Source organism: Zerene cesonia, chromosome 24, assembly GCF_012273895.1.
Source record: "Zerene cesonia ecotype Mississippi chromosome 24, Zerene_cesonia_1.1, whole genome shotgun sequence".
NCBI lineage: Eukaryota > Metazoa > Arthropoda > Insecta > Lepidoptera > Pieridae > Zerene > Zerene cesonia.
Genome location: NC_052125.1, coordinates 4003648 through 4025491, shown reverse-complemented (window position 1 = coordinate 4025491; position 21844 = coordinate 4003648). Strand labels below are relative to the sequence as shown.

At 35.2% G+C, this 21844-nt stretch overlaps 2 protein-coding genes across 3 annotated transcripts; both read left to right on the top strand.

Annotated features, from left to right (window-relative positions):
* The first annotated feature begins 1404 nt into the window (after window positions 1–1404).
* On the top strand, window positions 1405–11027 carry LOC119836526. 2 transcript variants are annotated; one of them, XM_038361899.1, is made up of 11 exons: window positions 1405–1590; window positions 2484–2558; window positions 3259–3293; window positions 3733–3848; window positions 4406–4506; window positions 5500–5606; window positions 6334–6401; window positions 7984–8152; window positions 8921–9025; window positions 9889–9943; window positions 10834–11027. In XM_038361899.1, exons 2-11 carry the CDS (start codon window positions 2498–2500, stop codon window positions 10983–10985), a joined length of 969 nt encoding a protein of 322 aa, XP_038217827.1. In that variant the 5' UTR covers window positions 1405–1590; window positions 2484–2497; the 3' UTR covers window positions 10986–11027. The 2 variants fall into 2 exon arrangements, with proteins under 2 accessions (XP_038217827.1, XP_038217828.1); XM_038361900.1 differs by lacking the exon at window positions 1405–1590 and adding an exon at window positions 1666–1877.
* Window positions 11028–13452: 2425 nt separating this feature from the next.
* LOC119836463 lies at window positions 13453–20424 on the top strand. The gene is made up of 6 exons (XM_038361791.1): window positions 13453–13654; window positions 17307–17410; window positions 17922–18025; window positions 18517–18579; window positions 19193–19552; window positions 20066–20424. The coding sequence occupies exons 2-6, from the start codon at window positions 17308–17310 to the stop codon at window positions 20270–20272; spliced, it is 837 nt and encodes a 278-aa protein (XP_038217719.1). The 5' UTR covers window positions 13453–13654; window position 17307; the 3' UTR covers window positions 20273–20424.
* The last annotated feature ends 1420 nt before the right edge of the window (window positions 20425–21844 follow it).

Here is a 21844-nt window from a genome sequence, read left to right as displayed (position 1 = left end):
TTTTAGGCTCTATAAAAAAGTTGTCTAATCAGATTTTTTTTCTATTCTAATAAAATACTAGTACAAATTATTGTATCTATACAACTTTTTAGTTCACGCAAACGTTCTGTTATTTACATTAATAACATTTTGTGCTTGGAAAAATAAAAATCTGATTGTGATATTTTCAGTCCCATAAGAACGCTATATTGCGTCATATACGCTTCAAGTGCACTACAAAAAATAATTGGATAATTACTGATTTGATTTCAAATTTATTTCTATACGGGAATAAATTATGATATTCACTAATTTGGTTATTTGTTTACTTCTTAAATAAAAACCTAAATAAGTACAACAGATTCAATGTTAAATTAATTATACTTTTGTTTGATTCGACTAAACATATCATATTCCTTATTTTTTATGTATATGCCACAAAATAAATATATACATAATAAAAGAGTGTAAATATTGGTTATTAGATTTAATTTATTTGGAATCATAGTTATCAAATCACAAATGCACCTAACATGCATTCTCTTCACAGAATATTAGTAGGTTGGGTATAAGATAAACATAGGAAGTTTATTATAAAAAAAGACAACTAATAATACGTAATATTAGTTGAAGTATTTGAGAAAATACAACAAAAAGAAGGTCAAATCAGCTACTAGCGTGTGGGTGAGACCCAAGTCTCTCTTTATCATTTTCTTGACAGTATTTGAACAGTTAGTTTACCATATATGATTGCTTAATACGCTTCAAACATATCTGATGGCGAGGAATTAGACCGGCTCCTTGCCTAGACCGGCTGACACCAGTAGCTACGGACCCTCCATACAGAGACGCTAAAATTTCGTATATATTCCCAGTGCACAAAAAACTTCGTCATCGCGTTTCAGAGATTTTACGTCATCTTTTTATCGCAACGTCAAATCGTATTCTCTTAGAATTTAATTAGTCAAAAAGTTATTTTTAAATACATTTAAAATTTATAAAGAGATTTCTTTGGTACAATTGTGATTTTAGAATATGTATGGGACAGTAGAGAAAAGCGCAATCCATTGGTAATTTCAGTGTATTAGCTCTATAGTCGGTCAACGACTCTACAGAGAGCGACAGCAAGTTACGCTGTCGCTCTCTGCTACATAGTGTATGAGTCATTGATCGTTTCTCCACATAGATTCAATTGAGTTAATTGAGAAAAACGACATCTATGATACCTACTATAAAGATATTTAGTAAAAGTTCTTTGCTAGTTATTCTTACCGTCGTAAAAAATATAAAAATGAATTGTAAATTGCTTCAAATATACCTATAACAATCAATATAATGCAGCTAGTCTCGTTGTATATAATATTTATATTATTCTTTACCTGATACTTCATTTTTTTTAGTAATGGCAACTTCAAATAAACGTCGCAACTCGAAAGTACTTACCTACGAGTTGCGGCTGAAACAAAATAAAATGGCGAGTTAGCTTACGAATACGATAGAAAACATTATTTTAATAAATTTGAGGACGTTTAATTAGTTTGTTGATTTGCTATAAATTCACTAGACAATATTGAAAAAGTTTTGAACTCTTTATAATTGTTGCCATTAGAGGTGAGTAATTTGTTGCAATAAACATAAAAATAAAATCATTTTAACATTATAGAAACACTGTCAAAGAGTGTTGCAAGAAGTTTTAAATTTCAATAAATTGACAATATTGTTTACGTTCTGTTTGCTGTTGAGTTTATTTCAAAGTATTCTTTTAAAAATTAACTTTTAAAAATCATGTGTTTTTATATGAGTGACGTAAAAATTAATTTAAAGTTTTTGCTGACATGACAGTTTTCGTCTAATGAATTATAAATGCAGGATCAATTTCTTATAAGAGTACATGAGAGGTATCCGTATATATTTTCTTTCTTTAACTTATTTTTATAGACCTCATCGTTTCTAACTCTAAGTATAATTCTATGAAAGTAGAAGTAACTGTATAACTGTATCGGCAGTATAATAATTCCGAAGATTCAATGTACCTTCTACATTCTCTTTTTAGATAACTTATGTATGTGTAAAAACTGTTAAAAAATAAAATATGTAAATTATTAAGTACCAAAATTCCTTTATACTGTGAATATATTTTATGTTTTAGTCAAAAGTGACATGGAATTATTTCCACAACTGAGAAAATTTTTCTAGGATCAAAAAATCAGATTAAACCTTTTAATGCTTAATATTCAAGTTCACATTTAATCATATTGAAATTGAAGTTTTTATAACTCACAGTGGAATCAGACAACTAAAAGAAAATTACATTACAATTACAACTTTTTGTAAAAAAATTTATTTGTAAAGTTTTAACAAAATCTTTATATTCATAATAAAAAAAATAGATTCCTATGACTCAATGTTAAATTTAACTATGAACCTTCAAACATCCAAATCCATCCATTTTCTAACTATATCAAGACAAACATACAGCAATTGATTTTTGTATATATTTACAGATATAATATAAAAGATGTCAGAAGGCGAAGGTACTTCATCCCAAGAGCCACAAGTTGTTGTAGAGTATAAAGAGGGTAGGTATTTCTTTATCATTAATTAATCTTTTATCTAGATAATAAAATGTCCAATAGACAAAAAACAATATTTTTTTATGTATGGGACACTTTATTATGCAGATATATAGTTATAAGACTTTTAGTTATACTAATCTACTTATAACCTATACTAATATATGCTTTAAATGATTTTTGCTGTCTATAACAATAATAATAATATGAAGCTGAAGAGTTTGTTACTTTAAATGCGGTAAAGTCAGGAACGCATGAATCAATTTTAAAAACTGTTAGATGTGTATGTACTATAGGGAAGCTGGTGCTGACCTGTACAAATTTCAAAATTCATTATTTTACAACAAGATACAAGTATACAGACATAGAAACAATTATATATAATCTCTATCACTACATAGTATGAAACCAAGTCACTTTCTTGGTCCCTATATCCCTATGTATGCTTAAAACTATGCAACGGTTTTGATGGGGTTTTTCTAATTGATAGAGTGATTCGAGAGGAAGGTTTATGTGTGTACATCTATGAAAGTACTTTATTGTGTGCAAAGCTGTGGGCATAAGCTAGTAAACTTATAAAGCACCTGACTTTTGGTAGCTGTGTACGAAATTAAAAAAGTCTAATAATATCGCTTTATGTTAACTTTTAAATAATATTGGAATAATTTTGATGTGAATGTTATATAACAATTCATTTTTATTACAGGTCAATTGGAAATTGTGAAATATGATAAAAATGAGGTAAGGTTCATGAGGCATTATTATTTTACGTGTATTCTAATAGTTTAATTTATTGTTGCAATTCTTGCAAACTATTAAAGGACACCTTATGGTCTATATCATGGGACTTTTTTGTGTTTGGTGTCTCAGAACTTTCAATTATCAAATCATTTTTGATGAAATCAATTTGGTGGAGTTCAGACATTTTGAAGGAGGTTATGTTTTATGTTAATTATGATTATTTTTAATAATTTAATGTATTTGGATAACCAAGAAAGGCCATCAATTTATGACCAGATATAGATTAAAGGTCTATATCAGAGATAGCACTATTTTGTACCTTAAAGATTCTATCTATCCTGTTAGCAAAATTAATCAAAATTGTCACAGCGGTTTACGATGAGAAGTGATACAGAGTGACAATTAATGTCATGCATTTAACAGGAGTTTTATTTCACAGGAAAGTCACATTTTGGGTGAATCATCAGATGGCAGCGATGAATTGAAATATATGCAAGTTGTGGACTCATCCGGGAAGAATGTGGTTCTCGATTTACTTAATATGACTTTGATTAAGTGAGTAACTTGTTAACCAACTTTTAAGTGTGATTTGCTCACATGCAGCCTTAAAAATGAGTTGCTAAAGTTGCTTTAGAAATAACGTATACTAGTATAATGAAATTTTTTGACCAACAACTTAAACACTTTGTACATGTTGGAGGCCCAATTCCTTTTCCTCACCCTTCCCAATGTATGCTTTCATTCTCCTTTCTCATAAAAACAGGCAGTGCATACGCAGAAGTACTACCTCTGCGAATGTTTCTGGACAGTGGTGATCACTTACCATAAGGTGAACAAGCTCAGTTGCCCACTATCATGTAGAAAAAGTGTGCAGTGAGTTTTTTTTGAATCGTCATTCCCATAAACGAAGGAAGTTTTTAATGAACTGTTTTTTTGTTTGTTTTTTTACTCAATGAATCTGTGGGTTTTCAACAAATTGACATGATGGTGTTTGAATGAGGAAGTAGTTGTTTTTTAATCCCATTATAGGATCTGGAGGGGTCTAAAAAACCCCAGATACTTTGGTGTCCTTTCTTGTAGGACAGATTCATATTTATTTACATCGTTTTCAGATGTGAAGACGGCGGAGATTCCTATCGTTTAGTGTCCAGCAGTTCGGACTGCGGTGATACGGAGACTGTCACATGCATACTGTCGAATGACGATGGGGAAGGTGTGTTTGTTTATTCTTAAGTTTAGTTTTAGGCTCTTGAACTGTACTTGTTTTACTGTTAATTCGTGGAGGAAGGGAGGCGGAATTCCTCCATAGAAAATGGGAGTAGTCCTCCATAGAGATGGAGAGTAAGGCCCTAATAGCATGATGTTGTTCAGAAACTTAACGCTATGAATTCAGTTTGTATATTTTTTTCTAGTTTAGCTAATTCTATGAAATGGAATATTTGTATATCCGTAGAATAGATTCATACAAAAAACATTATTCATTGTACATTGATTCATGTTACTATATAGTGTATAAGATGTTTGGAAAACAATAAAATAAAGTAAAAATAATTAAATCGAACTAATCATAAACGCGAATGTCTATATCAATGGATGGATGGATGTTTGTTACTTTTTACACGAAAAACCACAGAACAGATTTGAATGATACTTGGCTGTGATGTAGCTTTCGCATCAGAATATCTAATATTTGCTCATTGTGTGTCTATCTGTCAGTCCCTGCAAAAGTGATCAAATAACTATTGATCAGTTGATAGTGCTAAAAAAAATCTACCATTAATGAAATATTGCATGAAGGAAACATCGTGAGAAAACCGATATATCGAAAAATCTAAAATGCGTCGACATGTGACATCTGCCAACCCGCACTTGGCCAGCGTGGTGGATTATGGCCTAAACCCTCATAGCAGGCCAAAAAGAATTATTATATTATATTTAAATTGATTGTATTATTGTATCGATTACTAACTGCGCCCCGCGGTTTCACCCGCGCAAGTCCGTATCCCGTAGGAATATCGGGATAAAAATTTGCCTATATGTTATTCCAGTTGTCCAGCTATCTACTTACCAAATTTCATTGCAATCGGTGCAGTAGTTTTTGCATGAAAGAGCAACAAACACACACACATCCTTACAAACTTTCGCATTTATAATATTAGTAGGATAGTAGGATAGTAGGATTAGTAGGATAAATTCTCGTTTACAGAAGACCAGCAGTACATGGTGATGGGCGGTGAGAACGGACCACTTGTTTATTTGGAGTCAGAAATCGCTGAGGAAGCTCAGCCCGAACAGAAACCTGTGGAGACGAAGGTGATTTTACAATTTATCACTGCATAGTATAAAACAAAGTGGCTTTCTCCTTCCCAATGTCCTAAATCTTTAAAACTACGCAATGGATTTTGATGCGGTTTTTTTTTAAATAGATATAGTGCGCTCGAACTGTTTTTTCTTTGTCTGAATGTGCTCATCTCAGGCGCTCATGGACCGATGTTTAAAATTCTTTCACTAATGTCTATGTACATAGTCTTAACTGTACATATACTACGGGCGAAACCGTAGCGGACCGCTAGTATTTTTTAAATGGCATAGTCGGCAATGGAGCTGATGGGTCGCATGATGGTAAGCGCTACCACCGCCCATGAACATTTGGAGACGCGTATAGTCAATTGCAGACCTTACGCCTCTACAAAGGGATTGCCGACTTTAATTGGGAATGGATTAGGAAAGGACTGATGAAAGGAATAAAGGAAAGGACTGGGAAGGATAAGGAAAAGGATATGGGCCTCCGGCTCACTCACCGTACGGCGGCGGTTTTCTGTGGGGTTGTGGTACTTCCCTGCGAGCTAGCCCAATTCGTGCCGAAGCGTGCTCGACTCCAACAATAAAAAAATGTAAAAGTATATATATATATAAGTGTTTATAGGTGCTAGTGACCACTCAACATCAGATGGCCTCTGGTGGACCAGATGGAGAAAAAGTTAAAAAAAAAGTTGTTGTAAACATAGATTTTTAAAATTCCTCTTTAAAAATTTTTCAGCCCCAAAAACAACAGCAGCCCAGTCCACAGTGGATCTTGGAACGAGCGAAAGCATTGCAAGCGTCAAAGTGAGTTAAGCAATTAATGCTAAATAATGTAATTAATAAAAAACTTAACGACAAACAATGGACCAAACTTAAAAAAGTACGGCCATTATTTCAGCATATATTTTTTGTGGGTTTTCAACGAATTGGTGAAATTGTTTTTGTGTTTGATAGGAATTCGTTGTCATTCGGTCCCATTTTAGAATCTGGAGTGGAGTCCCCCAAGAGACGTTGGTGATGACGATGATTCTAAAGCTTCTAAACGAAGTCAAGTGGTTCTACTATAATAAATTGAATATTTGAGTTTGAATCACACTATCACACTAAATGTGTAAATTTGTTTGTTTGGATGTTTGTCCATCAATCACGCTGAAACTACTGAACGGATTTTGATGAAATTTTGTTTACCAAATTTACATTTAGACAGGGTACGAGCTGACTTGAGTGATAGAATACTTTTTATCCTGATTAAAGGTTCCCTAGGGATAAAACAGGAATCTTGATATCCGATCGGAGCCGGGACGAGCGTCTACTATAATAATACAGTTAAAAAAAACTGAGAAACACGCTTAAATTATAGAATTAACTTAATTGTCTCACATACTTATATGCAGAGTAAACGTCAGGAATTTATTTAATCCTGGCGATCCTAATCAGGATAATAATATAAATTCATGAAATTATTGCATTGTCACCGATCTTTGATAATTAATTAATTCAAACCTAATTCTTTCCATTCAATTGGGTCAAAGTCACGTCTCGAGTAGTCGATGACAAACAACCGACAAAAGAAGTTATATCAGAACTAGCTGCGCCCCGCGGTTACACCCGCGTAAGTCTGCATCCCGTAGGAATATCGGGATAAAAAGTTACCCATGTGTTATTCCAGTTATCCAGCTATCTACGTACCAAATTTCATTGCAATCAATTCAGTAGTTTTTGCGTGAAAGAGCCAACAAACACGCACACATCCTAACAAACTTTCGCATTTATAATATTAGTAGGATAGGATTATTATTATTTTTTTTTAATGTCATGGCGGGCAGCTGAGCTGGTGGTTCGCCTGATGGTAAGCAATCACCACAGCCCATAAACATTCCCAAAGGTAGTACCTCTGCGAATGCGCTGCCCGCTTTTATGGGGTAAGGGAAAAGGAAAGGATTAACGACTGGAAAGAAGGAATGGACTAGGACGGGTGAGGAAAAGGAAACGGGCCTCCGGCTCCCCCACTCACCGTACGAAACACAGTGGCATGCCACTATTTCACGCCGGTTTTCTGTGGGGGTGTGATACTTCACCGGTGCGAGCCGGCCCAATTCGTGCCGAAGCGTGCTCGACTCCCACAATATAATATGAGGCCCTTATCCTTTTCCTTACCTTTCCCAGTCCTTTCCTCTATTCCTATCGCCAATCCTTTCTTAATCCCTTCCCAAAAAGTTGGCAATCCATTTGTAGAGGCGTAAGGTCTGCAATGGACCTTATGCCTCTCCAAATGTTCATGGGCGGTGGTAGCGCTTACCATCAGGCGACCCACCAGCTCCTTTGCCGACTGTGACATAAAAAAAAATATATATATATATATTATATGTAGGATTTGTGTGTGCAGGACGATAATGTCGAGCCTGCAGCGGCGGGCGCGCGGCGCGCGGCGGCGGCGCGGCGCGCTGCCCCCGCCGCACGAGCTGCTCGCGTCGCCGCAGTTCCGCCTCTACCTCTACTCGTGCAAGCTCTGCCCGTTCAAGTGCAACGCCGTGCGCGAGCTCTCCGCGCACAAGGTGATCGTCATCGTCATCATCATCATCATCATCATCATCATCATCATCATCATCATCATCGCCATTATCATTACCATCACTGTCATCGTGAACATTGCTATGACCATTATCATACCAATCTCTACTATTGTAACACCATCATCTATAGCTTGCTATTGTGTTTCGTACGGTGAGTAGGGGAGCCGGAGGCCTATTTCCTTCTCCTAGCCCTTCCCAGTCCATTCCTTTTTTCCATTCATCATTCCTTTCCTTATCCCTTATCCCTTAAAAGCGGGCAGCGCACTCTCAGAGGTCTGAGCTTCTGCGAATGTTCATGGGCGGTGGTGATCGTTTACCAGCAGGCGAACCACCAGCTCAGTTGCCCGTTATGACATAAAAAAAAAAAAATTATCATAATCATCACCATAATCATTACTATCACCATAATTTTTACCATTATCACACTTTTTATTAATTACGATCACCATCTGACTCTAATGATGCATTAAAAATCTATTTCTATTAATATGAATATAAAGCTCAAGAAGTTGCTTGTATGTTTGAATACGCTAATGTCAGGAAATACTAGACCGATTTCAAATATCCTTTCACCGTTAGATTAGTTAGTGTATGTGATCCTTGAGTACTAAAATATAATAAGCTTTAATATATTCCTGGCTTCATAATAACATGAGATGTATCAAGAGCGAAGAGGGGGGTGGATCATGCATGGATGCATAGCAGAATCCACACACAGCCAAAATTATTAATTAAAAATTATGTTTCTAGGCAGCGGAACACACCGGCGAGGGCAAATGGCGGTCCGGGGGCAGGTCGGGCAGTATAGCGTTGCAGTGCCCACGCTGCCCCTTTAGGGGCAACACGCATATGCAGGTGGGTGCTCGTTTTAAAATATATTTTGCCGGTTATCGGATCTCCGGAGATCCGGTTATCTAGCCTCCGGATATCAGGATATCCGGCGGAATTTACAGCTGTAATGTTATACACCGTAATTTGCTGTTAGTGGTTTGGGTGCCCATCATGTGGTCCGATTAAAACTAATCTTATTGTAAAAATCTTATTGTTTTGTTAAGAATAATTATTTATGCTTCTTACCACAAAACTTTTTACTGGGTGAACTGATTTCTATGATTATTTTTTGATTTGACAGCTGGTTGCATTTGAATTTGGTCTAGCTCGTGTTTTTTTTTTATATGAATAGGTTTTACTTAATATTAACTATATTAATTCGTAGGAAAGAAATTATTCTATTACTTTAATGTTACACCTGTATATAGATAACTAGCTGCTGCCCGCAGCTTCGCCCGCACGGTCTTGATAAATTTTCATGGTACAACTTTCATCTCCTATTTTATCCCCTTAAGGGATAGAATTCATCAAAACGCTGCATCCTTTGCTGATACCTACATCGTAAAATCTATCTGCATGCCGAATTTCAGCCCGATCCATCCAGTGGTTTGGACTGTGCGTTGATAGATCACTATGTCAGTCAGTCAGTGGGTCAGTCAGTCAGTCAGTCAGTCAGTCAGTCACCTTTGAATTATATAGAATACTAGCTGACCCGGCAAACGCTGTTCTGCCTTATTCTTATCATTAAGGGTTATAACAAATAGATGTTGGCTGATTCTCAGACCAACCCGATATGCAGACAAAATTTCATTTGAATCGGTCCACCCGTTTCGGAGGAGTAAGGTAACTAACATTGTGATTTTATATATAACACGTTTTTGTTACAGTTGTCCAAGCACGTGTTGGAAGCGCACCATAAGAATAAAGAAAAAGACGAACAAGGTATAATGTTTAAATCTATATTAATACTAGCTGCACCCGGCAAACGCTGTTCTGCCTTACTCTTATCATTTAGGAGGATGAAAAATAGATGTTGGCCGATTCTCATAGATACCGGATAAGCACAAAAAATTTCATCGAAATCGGTCAAGCCGTTTCGGAGGAGTATGGCAACGAAAACTGTGACACGAGAATTTTATATATTAGATTATAAAGCTTAAGAGTTTGTTTGTTTGAACGCACTAATCGCAGGTACTACTGGTCAGATTTGAAAAATTCTTTCAATGTTAGATAGCCTGTTTATTGAGGAAGGCTATGGGCTATATATGTACCACGGACGAAGCCGGGGCGGAGCGCAAGTAGTTTATATTAAATCTATATGTTACCGGTAATGTGTAGAATTCAGACATTCTGTGCAACGCCCAGAAAATTTATATAATATAGTATATGTGGACAATCTTTCTCAATAGATGGCGTGGATTTATAAAGCATTTCAATGCTATAAAACTGAAAATTAAATATCTACACTTATAATAATATAAGGATGAAGAGTTTGTTTGTTTGCACCAGTTTATCTCAGAAACTCGTTGTTCGAAATGGTAAAATAATTTGTGTTATATAGTCCATTTGTTGAGAAGCGCTACAGGCTTTAACAGTTACGACCTAGGGGCAACCGCGAGACGAGGGAAAATAGTTATGATACCCATACTAAAGTATTACATATTTTCCGATGAAATGTACACACTATGGCTTAATTATAATGTTTTATTCAGGCCGTTAATTAAATGCCGTTTGATAAAGAGGCTAGTCTATTAATTAAACGACTAAGCAAGTTGCCTGTGATAGGTATAAAAAGGTATACATGTATATTTGTGTTTGTTGTTTTTTTGCAGATTACGTAATATTTGGTAACAAAGTGTACCTCAGTAGCGCAGAGGTGGAAGCCGCAGATGTTCTGGTGTGCGGCGCGTGCGGGTTCGAATCCAGTTCCAAGTTGGAGTTTAAAAAGCACATCGAAGAAGAGCACGACGCTACCGCTTGTTAGCATTGCATAGGTTTTTGTTTAGCAATAAATCTTTTGAGGTGGCTTTGTGGTTTTATTTTACTATGGTTGTATTTAATTGTGTGAATTGTTATACCGGTTTTGATGAAACTTTACGAGAATGTATGTATGTAAGCATGCTTCGGCACGAATCGTGCCAGCTCGCACCGGGAAAGTACCACACACCCACAGAAGACCGGCATGAAATAGAAGAATGCTACTGTTTCGTACGGTGACTGGGGGAGCCGGGGGCCCGTTTCCTACTCCCCACCCTTCCCAATCCATTCCTTTCCAATCGTCAATCCTTTATACCTTCTAAAGTCGGCGATCCATTTGTAGACGTGTAAGGACTTTACTAATGTTCATGGTCGGTGCTAGCGTTGACCCTAGGGCGACTAATAAAAAAAGCATAGGTTAAAAAAATAGGCAAGAAATAAATATTTAATCAATGACCTAAAAATGTTGTTAACTGTATGCAGTCAATTATTCACACGACTAATATTAAGTAATTTTTCATTTTTAGTACACATTGTTTTGTATTTAAACTTAACTATTAACAACTTTAAAAAGCCTATCGGTATTTGTACTTATTAATCTGTGGTATACCACAGATTAATAAGTATGCCCTATAGGGCATAGCTGCGCTGCTGCCGTATGTAAGTGTATAATCTATGCTGCTGCCTCTAAAGCTACGTTCTTACGTAGCTTTTTTTATGTCTTTTATTCATTTTCAATTGATAATTTTATTTTCTACCGGCTTCAGAAAAAAGGGGAGGATGTTCTCAATTCGATTGCATTTCTTATCTCGAAACTTTTTGGGTAAAGCGATTTAAATTTATTTGTCTTTTTTATTTAAAAGCATTTAATTTGGTGCCGCCATTGTGGGTCCATGTGGGCTTATGTAATACTAACATTATTTGTGGTGGCATAAATAGTACTGTTATTCCTAGATATTAGTGTAAAAGCTAACAAAAAATTCATTAAAAATATTAATATTTGAGAATTAATGCTTATTCGTTTAAAATTAAGCCTCATTGGAAATACCGCTGCAATCAGTTAGTTACACAAACAAGGCAAGCAGGGATATTCCGCTTGGCGAAAAATCGAGAAAATCTGAAAGAAGACCCCTACTGTAGTCCTTAATATTCCGTCTTCTAAACACAAGATCGCAGAATGTGATAGATTCCTACCTTCTTCTAAAGAATCAGTAAAAATACGTTCCTTTTTTTTATTTTTCAAATAAGTTTATAACATCTACCACCACGGACACTACCTATCAAAAACATCCTTTCTTTTAAGTTGGATCAAACTGCACATGTTGTGCAGATTTGATAAAAATCGGTTGAGTAGTTTAGGAGTCCATTGCAGACAAGGTTTTTGTATATTACAGAGACACGTACTATTTGTATATTAAGTACAGACATAAAAATCCCATAGGTGTCCCTTAATTACAACTTTAAAATTTAATATAATTTTTTTAGGAGTAGCAAACAAATTAACGTAAACTTATAATATTATTTATAATCGTAAACTGAAGTGTTTACAAAGATAGAAGGATCGTTAACAACCTCGTTCAAATTAATTGACGCAATAAGAAAATACACAAGCACCCTGTACCTCGATATTCATCCAGCTCTTATATCGTCCAATTAAAATTATAATAAAATTGTTTTTTAATCAAAATTATGCTTTACGTAAACGAGTTAAGATTTTAATTACTAAAGCAAATTTATGTGTAATGAATCGAATTCAAAATGGATTACAAACAAAATGCGCGCGCATTCCCAATTCAAAATGGCCGCTCTTTTCGTAGTGATGTCATGTTAGACGAATAATTGTATCGAATAGCGTGATATCGATGCGCCATATACTCGAATAACAAAAATAACTAAACAGCCAAATGGATAGGTTCATTGAATCTAAAGTCAGAAAATGACAAGGTCTTAAGGTTTGCACTCATCGTGAGAAGCACAGTAGCATTCACATGCTATTACTCGTTTGACGGCGATCACCTGTGGCGGTGTGGTGTCTATATTGTGGTACCCGGTGTACCTGGTGTGAGATAGCTCAGCGTACTCGATTCTCACAATGTGAAAAACATTATCTATTCATTGCATATGAATAAAATTGTATAATATAATTATTTTTAGCAATTGAGCGTGTGGTTCGATTTTTCGATGATTCGAAGCCATCCGCCAAAGAACGGTGTGACCGGTGCAAATAGGTTGTCTTCTTTTAAGGGGTAAAGGATAAGGAAAGTATTTACGACGGAAATAAAGGAAGGGTGAGGAAAAGGATAAGGGTCCCTGTTAGCCCCCTAAAAACTTCTACAGATATCGTAGACAGCAAACATTATCAATGTTACGTGTTTCGATTGTATCGATATTGTCAGTACGATTAATTCGAGATTAAAATCGATAACTGGTTTCTTGTTCAGTCTTGCACGGGAAACGACATGTAATTATTGTATTTCAGTACTGAACATAAATATCAAAATCAAGTATTTTGTATACAATTTACTGTGTATTTTTATGGAATAAAATATTGATTTTTCACGTTTATAGCGTATTTTTGTATCTATTAATATAGATATGTGTTAAGTGAGCGTAATTTTAGGATATTGTGCTTTTTTTTCAAATTGTGACCAAAGGATATTTATTACTGAACATAAGGTAAGTAAATAATTCATAGTTAAGTAGTTAGCAATAATCAATAGTATTTATATTACTTTTTCTTGTTGATTTCCGTTATTTTATTGATGTATAGAGTTATTCAATCTAGAGTTTTCTATAAAACAACAAATACCTACATCTCATATGAATATGTAGTTTTTATAAGAAAATAATATTTTCCGCCAAGAAAACAGATTTTTAAGCGATTTCTATCTCAAAACAACAGTAGGTACATTATATTGCTATCAATTTCGCTATTTTTAATTATTATTAACAAAAAAACTGCATTTAAAATGTCTTGAACTTGAACAAATTTAAATGGGACTACACTTACACACCACACGAAATCGCTTCACCTAGTGGAAAGTTCTCAGATATACCTAAACAAAAAAGACAAAAACAGTCGAATCGAGAACCTGCTCTTTTTATGAAGTCGGTTGAGTGATTTTCGAAGCAGTTTGTTGTCTATAATATCTATTTACCTTTTCACAGCCATAACACATAACAGCAACCTAATTTAGATTTTATGTTATTTCTTTTCTTTTTAAATTGTCGTGTGTGTGTTTATGTTTTTCTTATTTCCTGTATATTGTTCAGTTTTTCGTCTTTTTGTTAGTTGTTATGTGTGTATTTGAGTGTGAATAAATGTATATGTCTATGTCTATGAACTAAATGTCTGTCTATAAACTAAAGCTTGAAAGAAGTGGAATTATAAAACTGTAGGAATATATCACTTCTTTCGGAAATGAAAAACATCACACTAATCGGATGTATAAAAAAATATGCTTCGTTTTTGAGCACGTCGGCTAGAAACTTAATAGAAAACCACGTCTATTCTTTTATTTAGTATTATTTCCATTTTCAGCTGACGCTAGGAGCTAGAACATTTATTGAATCCTACTATCCTACTTAATACTAATATTATAAATGCGAAAGTTTTTACTTAATTCTTTCAGGCGTCACATTAAATGATTAAATTCGCGTTTATAATATTAGTAGGATACTCTATAGTCTATACTTATACTATGCAGCTAAAGAGATTTTCGTTTGACTGCGTTTATCTCAGGAACTATCAGGGCAAATTGTATTTTGTTTAAGACACTAATGCACATATTAATAAATAGTTGGTAGATAAACGTACTGTATATTTTTTTCGATCGAGCATCGCTTAGATTTAGTATATGCTACTGTGTTTCGTAAAGGGGGAACCGGAAGCCTGTATCTTTTTCCTCACCTTACCCAGTCCATTCCTTTATTTCCGTCAACAATCCTTTCCACATCCCTTACCCCTTCAAAGCGGTCATTTGCAGAGGTCCTACGCCTATGAATATTCATGGGCGGTGGTGGTCGCTTACCATCACGCGAACCACCAGCTCAGTTGCCCGTTACGACATAAAAGTTAAATCGAAGTAAGCCATGATGTCAAATATTTATTAAAGCGAATGTATGTTTGTTTGTCTTTCATGGCGCAACGGAGCGGTTGTATAATATGATATTTGCGTCTAGAGATAGGAAGCCAAAGAGTGACGTAGGTGGCATGGGTCCTGGTCCATGGTCGCGGGGGAAGATCTCCAAAATACTGTAATCTAGGCGAGCGAAGCCACGGGCGGAGAGCTAGTGGGTATCTCATAAAACTAGTGAGACAGTTGAATGACGTAATAAAATAACGCGAATGAGGCTCGTAATGGCGTAATAAACCAACATTATATGTATTATAATTTATGTATGTACATTTCAAGTGTTATTTAGATGAAATAAACGTCTCGGTTAGGGCTTGGGTGGGATTCGATTCCCATATGTGGTAACTACAGTACTCATTCGACTTCGTCTGCTCTCAGAACTAATATGTAATTCTAAACATATCAGATGCTTGGCTCCCCCTTTAGGTCGCAACGCAAAAATACGTGTTCTTAATTGTAATTGGTTATTTTAATTTAATTTTTTTTATGTAATATAGTATTTTTACATTTTCCTTTGTGTATTTTCTGTAGTGTGGTGTACTTAATGAATGCGTTTTATTTATTTTTTTATTTTTATTATAATAATCATTTCTGAAACGTGTTTTTTTGATACTCTTGATATTATGTATAACTATATGCCCTTTAAAATCCCGTCAAAGTCGGTCCAGCCGTCCTAGAGATTAACCGGTTAAAACGGAGAAATAAAAGAAACGTAGGAGGTTATCAATTCGACTCTTTTTTTTGGTACCTCATAACTTTTAACCAGGTAAATCGATTTTTAAAACTCTTTTTTTACCTGGTGACACTTTGAAGGCGGTTTAGATTTTTTTTAACAAAAAATCCATAGAGGATCGATCACTATATACAGCAAGCGAGGTTCTTCAAATTTCGATATCCTCTCAACTATGCTTAAAATTATTTGCTCATACACCACAAAACTACTGCACCGATTCGGTTAAATATTTAATAATTTAATTGCATAGATAATAGCGGATCATGATACTAGTTATATTTATCGCATTGATAACTATCTTAGGTGACTTCAGAGTGGTCAAAAATCTACATATTGTAGGTCACTAATTATTATCTACCAACGTCCCAAAAAATGAGCATCTCATCTTGACTGTATATTATTAATTTGAGATGCATTTTACTCGATTTTTTGGCTTATTAGGACAAATAGACGGGATAAAAACCGCAAATAAATAGACTAAAACCTACAAAGTAAAACTGCGATAGAGAACCACTAGTGAACTATTACTATTAATACAGTTTTTGTTCATGTCATCGTCGGCAATGGAGCTGGGTCGCCTGAAGGTGAGCGCTACCACCCATGAATATTTAGAGAGGTGTAAAGATATTTGCTGATCTTACGCATCTGAATGGATTGCCGGACAGTGCATGCAATATTTCAGTCCGTAGTTCAACAAATGCTGACGCTTCATGTTTCGTGGTACGGGGTTTTGTTTGTTTACATTGCATTGACAATTATCTCGATCAGCTGACCTTGCTGTACAAATTATTGATTTTTTAAACACTTGTTGAAAAAATAAATTATCATGGCACTAATTGTAATCCCTTATATTATCCCCTTGGGGGCTGAATTTGTCAAAATTATTTCTTAGTGGATGCCTACGTCATAACATCTATCTACATGCCTAAATTCAGCCCGATCCGTTTAGCGGATTGTGCTGTGCGTTGATAGATCACTATGTCAGTCAGTCACCTTTGAGTTATATATATATATATATATATATATATATATATATATATATATATATATATATATTTTTTTTTTTTATGTTACAATCGGCAATGGAGCTGGTGGGGCGCCTGATGGCGCGATAAGCGCTACCACCGCCCATGAACATTTGTAGAGGCATAAGGCCCTTTGCAGACCTTACGCCTCTACAAATGGATTGCCGACTTTTTGGGAAGGGATTAAGAAAGGATTGGCGATAGGAATAAAGGAAAGGACTGGGAAGGGTAAGGAAAAGGATATGGGCCTCCGGCTCCCCCACTCACCGAACGAAACACAGCAAAATGCTATTTCACGCCGGTCTTCTGTGGGGGTGTGGTACTTCCCCGGTGCGACCTGGCTCAATTCGTGCCGAAGCGTGCTCGACTACCACATACAAATATAGAATATTAGAAGACTAGAAGACTTTTAGAATTTTTTACTGTCTTTCTAGTATGGCTCCAGTGAAATTCGGATTGTTTAAGGCGCGAAGCCGGGACCAGCAAGAACAACCTTCTACAGAAAACCTACTGAAATCAAACAACAGTATTGACCAAGGTATAATATTTTTGTATTTTATGTTTCTCACCGTTAAATGCTGCTCTTACCTTCCACAATTTGTTTTTTTTCCCATTCACCAGCTTTCCTCTCGCGTCTTTGCCCTTGAGGCAAAGAGACTGTCTTGAGGAGTAAAAGAGACTGTCTTGGGGAGTAAAAGAGACGGTCTTGGGGAGTAAAAGAGACTGTCTTGGGGAGTAAAAGAGACGGTCTTGGGGAGTAAAAGAGACGGTCTTGGGGAGTAAAAGAGACGGTCTTGGGGTTTTCCCCGCATAGTACTTCTATTTCCTGTGAGATTTCTATAACTATCTAACCATCATAATAATTATGCCCTTTATCGGATCGCAAACTGTATTCATACCATAATATTCTTACCATTTCATCCAAATCGGTTTAGTAATTTTTGCATGAAGAAGAGACAGACAGAGTTATTTTTGCATATATATAATATCAATAGGGATAATTGTTTTATATTGTCAATTAATATGCTTAATTTTTAAAAAAAATGCAGCAGGTACACCTAGCTCGCCAATACCTTCCACTAGTAAGGGTATAGTTGACGATCTGTCACCACTAGACTTCGCTATACTCAACTTGGATGATGATGATGATGATGTAAGTATATTGTTAGATGCAATTTCTCGTTTAATATTTTTTCGGATGTGTAATTGTCATTTTTTCCTGTTAAAAGTTATTTAGACGTAAATTAAAAAGTCTTCTTGCTGAATGTTGCTAGATTGTGTCTGGGTGTCGTTGTTTAGTTAATATTAGACGAAACTACCCTCAATCTGTTAATAGTCTTTGTGACTGGCTGTGGTTTGTTATCAATTGACTACATCAATAAGGCAGTTGTGTAATCGTATTACATACTTGTTACGATCCAACTGATATTCAAAACAGCTCCCTTTTGATTTCTTACAATACATTTATTAACTAGTAGTTAACCGCGGCTTCACTTGTGCAAGAACATTCATGGAAATGAGATGATTCCCCGTAATTCAGTATAAACATACATTCGTAAAATATTACCCTCCTTATCTTGTAGTCGGTTAATTATCACGGTGAAAGGAGTCTATTCTTAACCCGAATATATGTATCGTTTTCAGTTATCTGATGCGAAACCGAATCCCAGACGAGGTAGTGATTGCAGCCAAGTCGATCCGACACAGGTAAACTTACTCCAAATTATTGCATTTTAAATGCTTTCTCAAATTCTTGTAATTTATTTATTTATTAGTCCGGTATATATATATATAATTTGCATTTCCTTTCCTACCAGGTTGCATGGCAGAGATTGCTGTCTAGCAATAAGGCCGCCTTTTGTACAAAATATCATTGTGCCATATTATATTTATATACATTGTGACATATTCTGTTTTGTACAATAAAGAATTATAAATAATATATATATATATATATATATATATATATATATATATATATATATATATATATATATCATCTGAAGTGAAAGTTCTCTGAAGCCTGGATAGAAAATTCTACTCAAGGAAAGATCACGAGATGGGATTTAGACCCGCGTCTTGCCAAATCGTACCAACGCCTGGCCTCATTGGTCGAATTTCTTCTACTCTTTCGGTTTTATGTGCCTAAGGGACAATATGAAACGTTATTACAATTATACACTATTGTATCGATGAAACGCTGCCTTTGTTAAATTTAATTTTTAATTTTATTACATTGAAATGATTTATAAATAAGTAAGTTTTAAAGAATAGAATAAATTTGATTACGAAGCGGTTCACATACATACGCTGATTTCAGATAAACTACCGTCAACTGCAGAACCCATCTCTCACATCAACATCAACATTAGACGATCTAGACCAAATACACATTTATGATGAACCAGCCACACATTACGACGGCGCGTCCACGTCGTACGACGCGGATTCGTCACAATTCGACGTCAACTCGTCACAGTTTGACGTGAACTCGTCAGACTTCGACGCGAACTCATCACAGTTCGACATTAACTCGCAATTCGACGCGTCGTCGATTGCCGCCAGCGAGGATCTCTCTGTGTACTGCGCTATGTTGAAGAAACCGAAGAAGAGTCGATCGAAAGAACAGCAGCTGCGCGATATAGATATGTGGCAAGCGAGTAACATTGAAGTCATGCAGGTAAGGCTGTCGAAATTTTATTAAGAGTCTGCATTAATCCAGTTATAGAAAAACTTTGCTAGGTAACTAAGAACAATCAGAACATAATTATTTGCTTTTAAAGTTTTGATTAACTTTTATAAACATCTTGCTCATAATGACATTGTTTTATTTCAGAATAATAGACAAACAGTTGTGAAATAAATGTTAAAAGATCAAGGCATAGATTTGGATTGGTGATCCACAGGGATTCATTTTAGGTCCCTTTACGTGTAAACATATATATTTGATTCACCGCATTACTTACAGAAGATATGTATATCTATACTAATATTATAAAGCTGAAGAGTTTGTTTGTTCGAATGCGCTAATCTCAGGAACTGCTGGTCCGATTTGAAAAATTATTTCAGTGTTCGATAGCCCATATATTGAGGAAGGCTATAGGCTATATATGTACCACAGGCGAAGTCGGGGCGGACCGCTAGTAGTGAAATAAAATAGATGTTTATTTTGATCCATATTTCCATTTTTTAGAACCTTCTAAACAGAAGCGGGACCCTCGACGAACAAATCAAATGGGAGGCGATTGCAACAGCCCGCGGTCTTTGCACCCTAACAGACAGTTGTACTTGCGACGATTGCACGGGGGCGAAGTACTTGGCCGGGGTCACGGACGGGGACGGAGGCCTGGGTGCTGCGCCTCTGTTCAGCGCTATCAGCGTTGGCTGTCAGATACAGTAGTTTTGGCCATATTTATTGATTCTGGTTGAACTAGTAGCCAGGGGGCTATATATCGTTATCGGATAAGGATATCGTTATATCATGATTTTTGGTGAATTCAATGCATATATTCGAGATCCAAATATGTGGAAAATACAGTTTATTATATGGAATAGGGGATATTGGGGATATTTAATGTGAAGATATTTGATTGAGATATTTCAAAGATATATCAATGTATAAGTGTGTGATTATACATTTCTTGAATCTGTCACAATCTGACGTCGAATCATTCAAGTTTGACGACATCTTGTCACGAATGACGTAATTTGGACACAGCCATTTTTTCATTGGCAGAGTGGATCTTTCAGTGTGATTTTATAACAGACACGAAGTAAATAACTAACGATTGAGATCATGTTGCCATTTCTAAAAAAAAAGGAAAAATTAATTATTGAAATGCTTTCAATAACAATAGGTTTCAATAATAATATAAACGTGTGTGTGCACTTTTTTGCGTTTGATATTACTGAAATTTATTATATTTCGTTTATGCATAACTAAGTTGCAATCCCAAAAATACGATTTCTACAATTATATGACTATATATATAGGATAACCAATATTATGTACCTAATCTGACTTATTTTCTAGCCCTAAGTCTAAATTTAGGCCTAGGAATAATTTATAATAACACTAACACTACATAGCTCTAGTGCTTTTGCCAAATTTAAAATAGTACTATAAAAATATATTTTGTCTACATAGGTTTATGAATGTAGGCCTCTAGAGCATTAAAAAGCGAAATAAATTGCAAAAATTTTTCGCTAATGAGATTAACAGTAAATTCTCTTACGTCACGCTAGAGTTTTTATATGCATTATAATTTTTACATATTTCAATGTACGTATATTTAAAATAAGGGTGCATTTGGGGTAATTACGGATGACGGGGTAAATCAAAAATGAAAAAATTACCACGTAGCCTAGTGTTTTAAAAAATGTGAATGCAATAATATAATACAATAATATAAGTTATGAAGTAACAGGTTTTGGATGGCCATATTAAATAAATAAATAAAAAAACATATATATTCAAACCTGGATAAATACCTACAGTCTACACGTTATTCACATTATAACAATTTTCTGAAACGGTTTTCACAAAATTTTTACCTTACACCACCTACGTTTATTATTTCTTTCGCTTGTAAATAATTTTACAATAGCTAATCTCTTGTTAATTGACACAACTCACAAGCGCGACTTTTGACAGTTATATTTATAATCTGTTCTTCTTTTTTTGGCGCGCTTTTAAATTAACCTTTAGTGTACTGGAGGCCTTATAGTGATAGAATTGGTGAACGAAGTGGCTTATTTCGGAGAGTGCAATCCAATTTCTTACTTTTATACAAAATACCTATACCATCTTGGGACAAGTAAACTGCTAAGTTTGTAAGAGAAGAGTGATATGCTATAAAACACTGCGAAAAATAGCAGTGAAAATAATGGACTGTTTTTGTCTAGTCATTTAATATAACTTATTTGTTATTGTGGAAAATGGTAATTGTGTGGATGGAACGATCTCATATTG

What these genes read in the sequence shown, in the direction of transcription:
- LOC119836526 (XM_038361899.1), top strand. Translation starts at nt 2,498, where the DNA reads ATGTCAGAAGGCGAAGGTACTTCATCCCAAGAGCCACAAGTTGTTGTA. An exon ending in GCGAGCTCTCCGCGCACAAG is followed by an intron (nt 8,153 to 8,920) that starts GTGATCGTCATC and finishes TTATGTTTCTAG; the next exon opens with GCAGCGGAACACACCGGCGA. An exon ending in GGGGCAACACGCATATGCAG is followed by an intron (nt 9,026 to 9,888) that starts GTGGGTGCTCGT and finishes TTTTTGTTACAG; the next exon opens with TTGTCCAAGCACGTGTTGGA.
- LOC119836463 (XM_038361791.1), top strand. Translation starts at nt 17,308, where the DNA reads ATGGCTCCAGTGAAATTCGGATTGTTTAAGGCGCGAAGCCGGGACCAG. An exon ending in GCCAAGTCGATCCGACACAG is followed by an intron (nt 18,580 to 19,192) that starts GTAAACTTACTC and finishes CGCTGATTTCAG; the next exon opens with ATAAACTACCGTCAACTGCA. An exon ending in GTAACATTGAAGTCATGCAG is followed by an intron (nt 19,553 to 20,065) that starts GTAAGGCTGTCG and finishes TCCATTTTTTAG; the next exon opens with AACCTTCTAAACAGAAGCGG.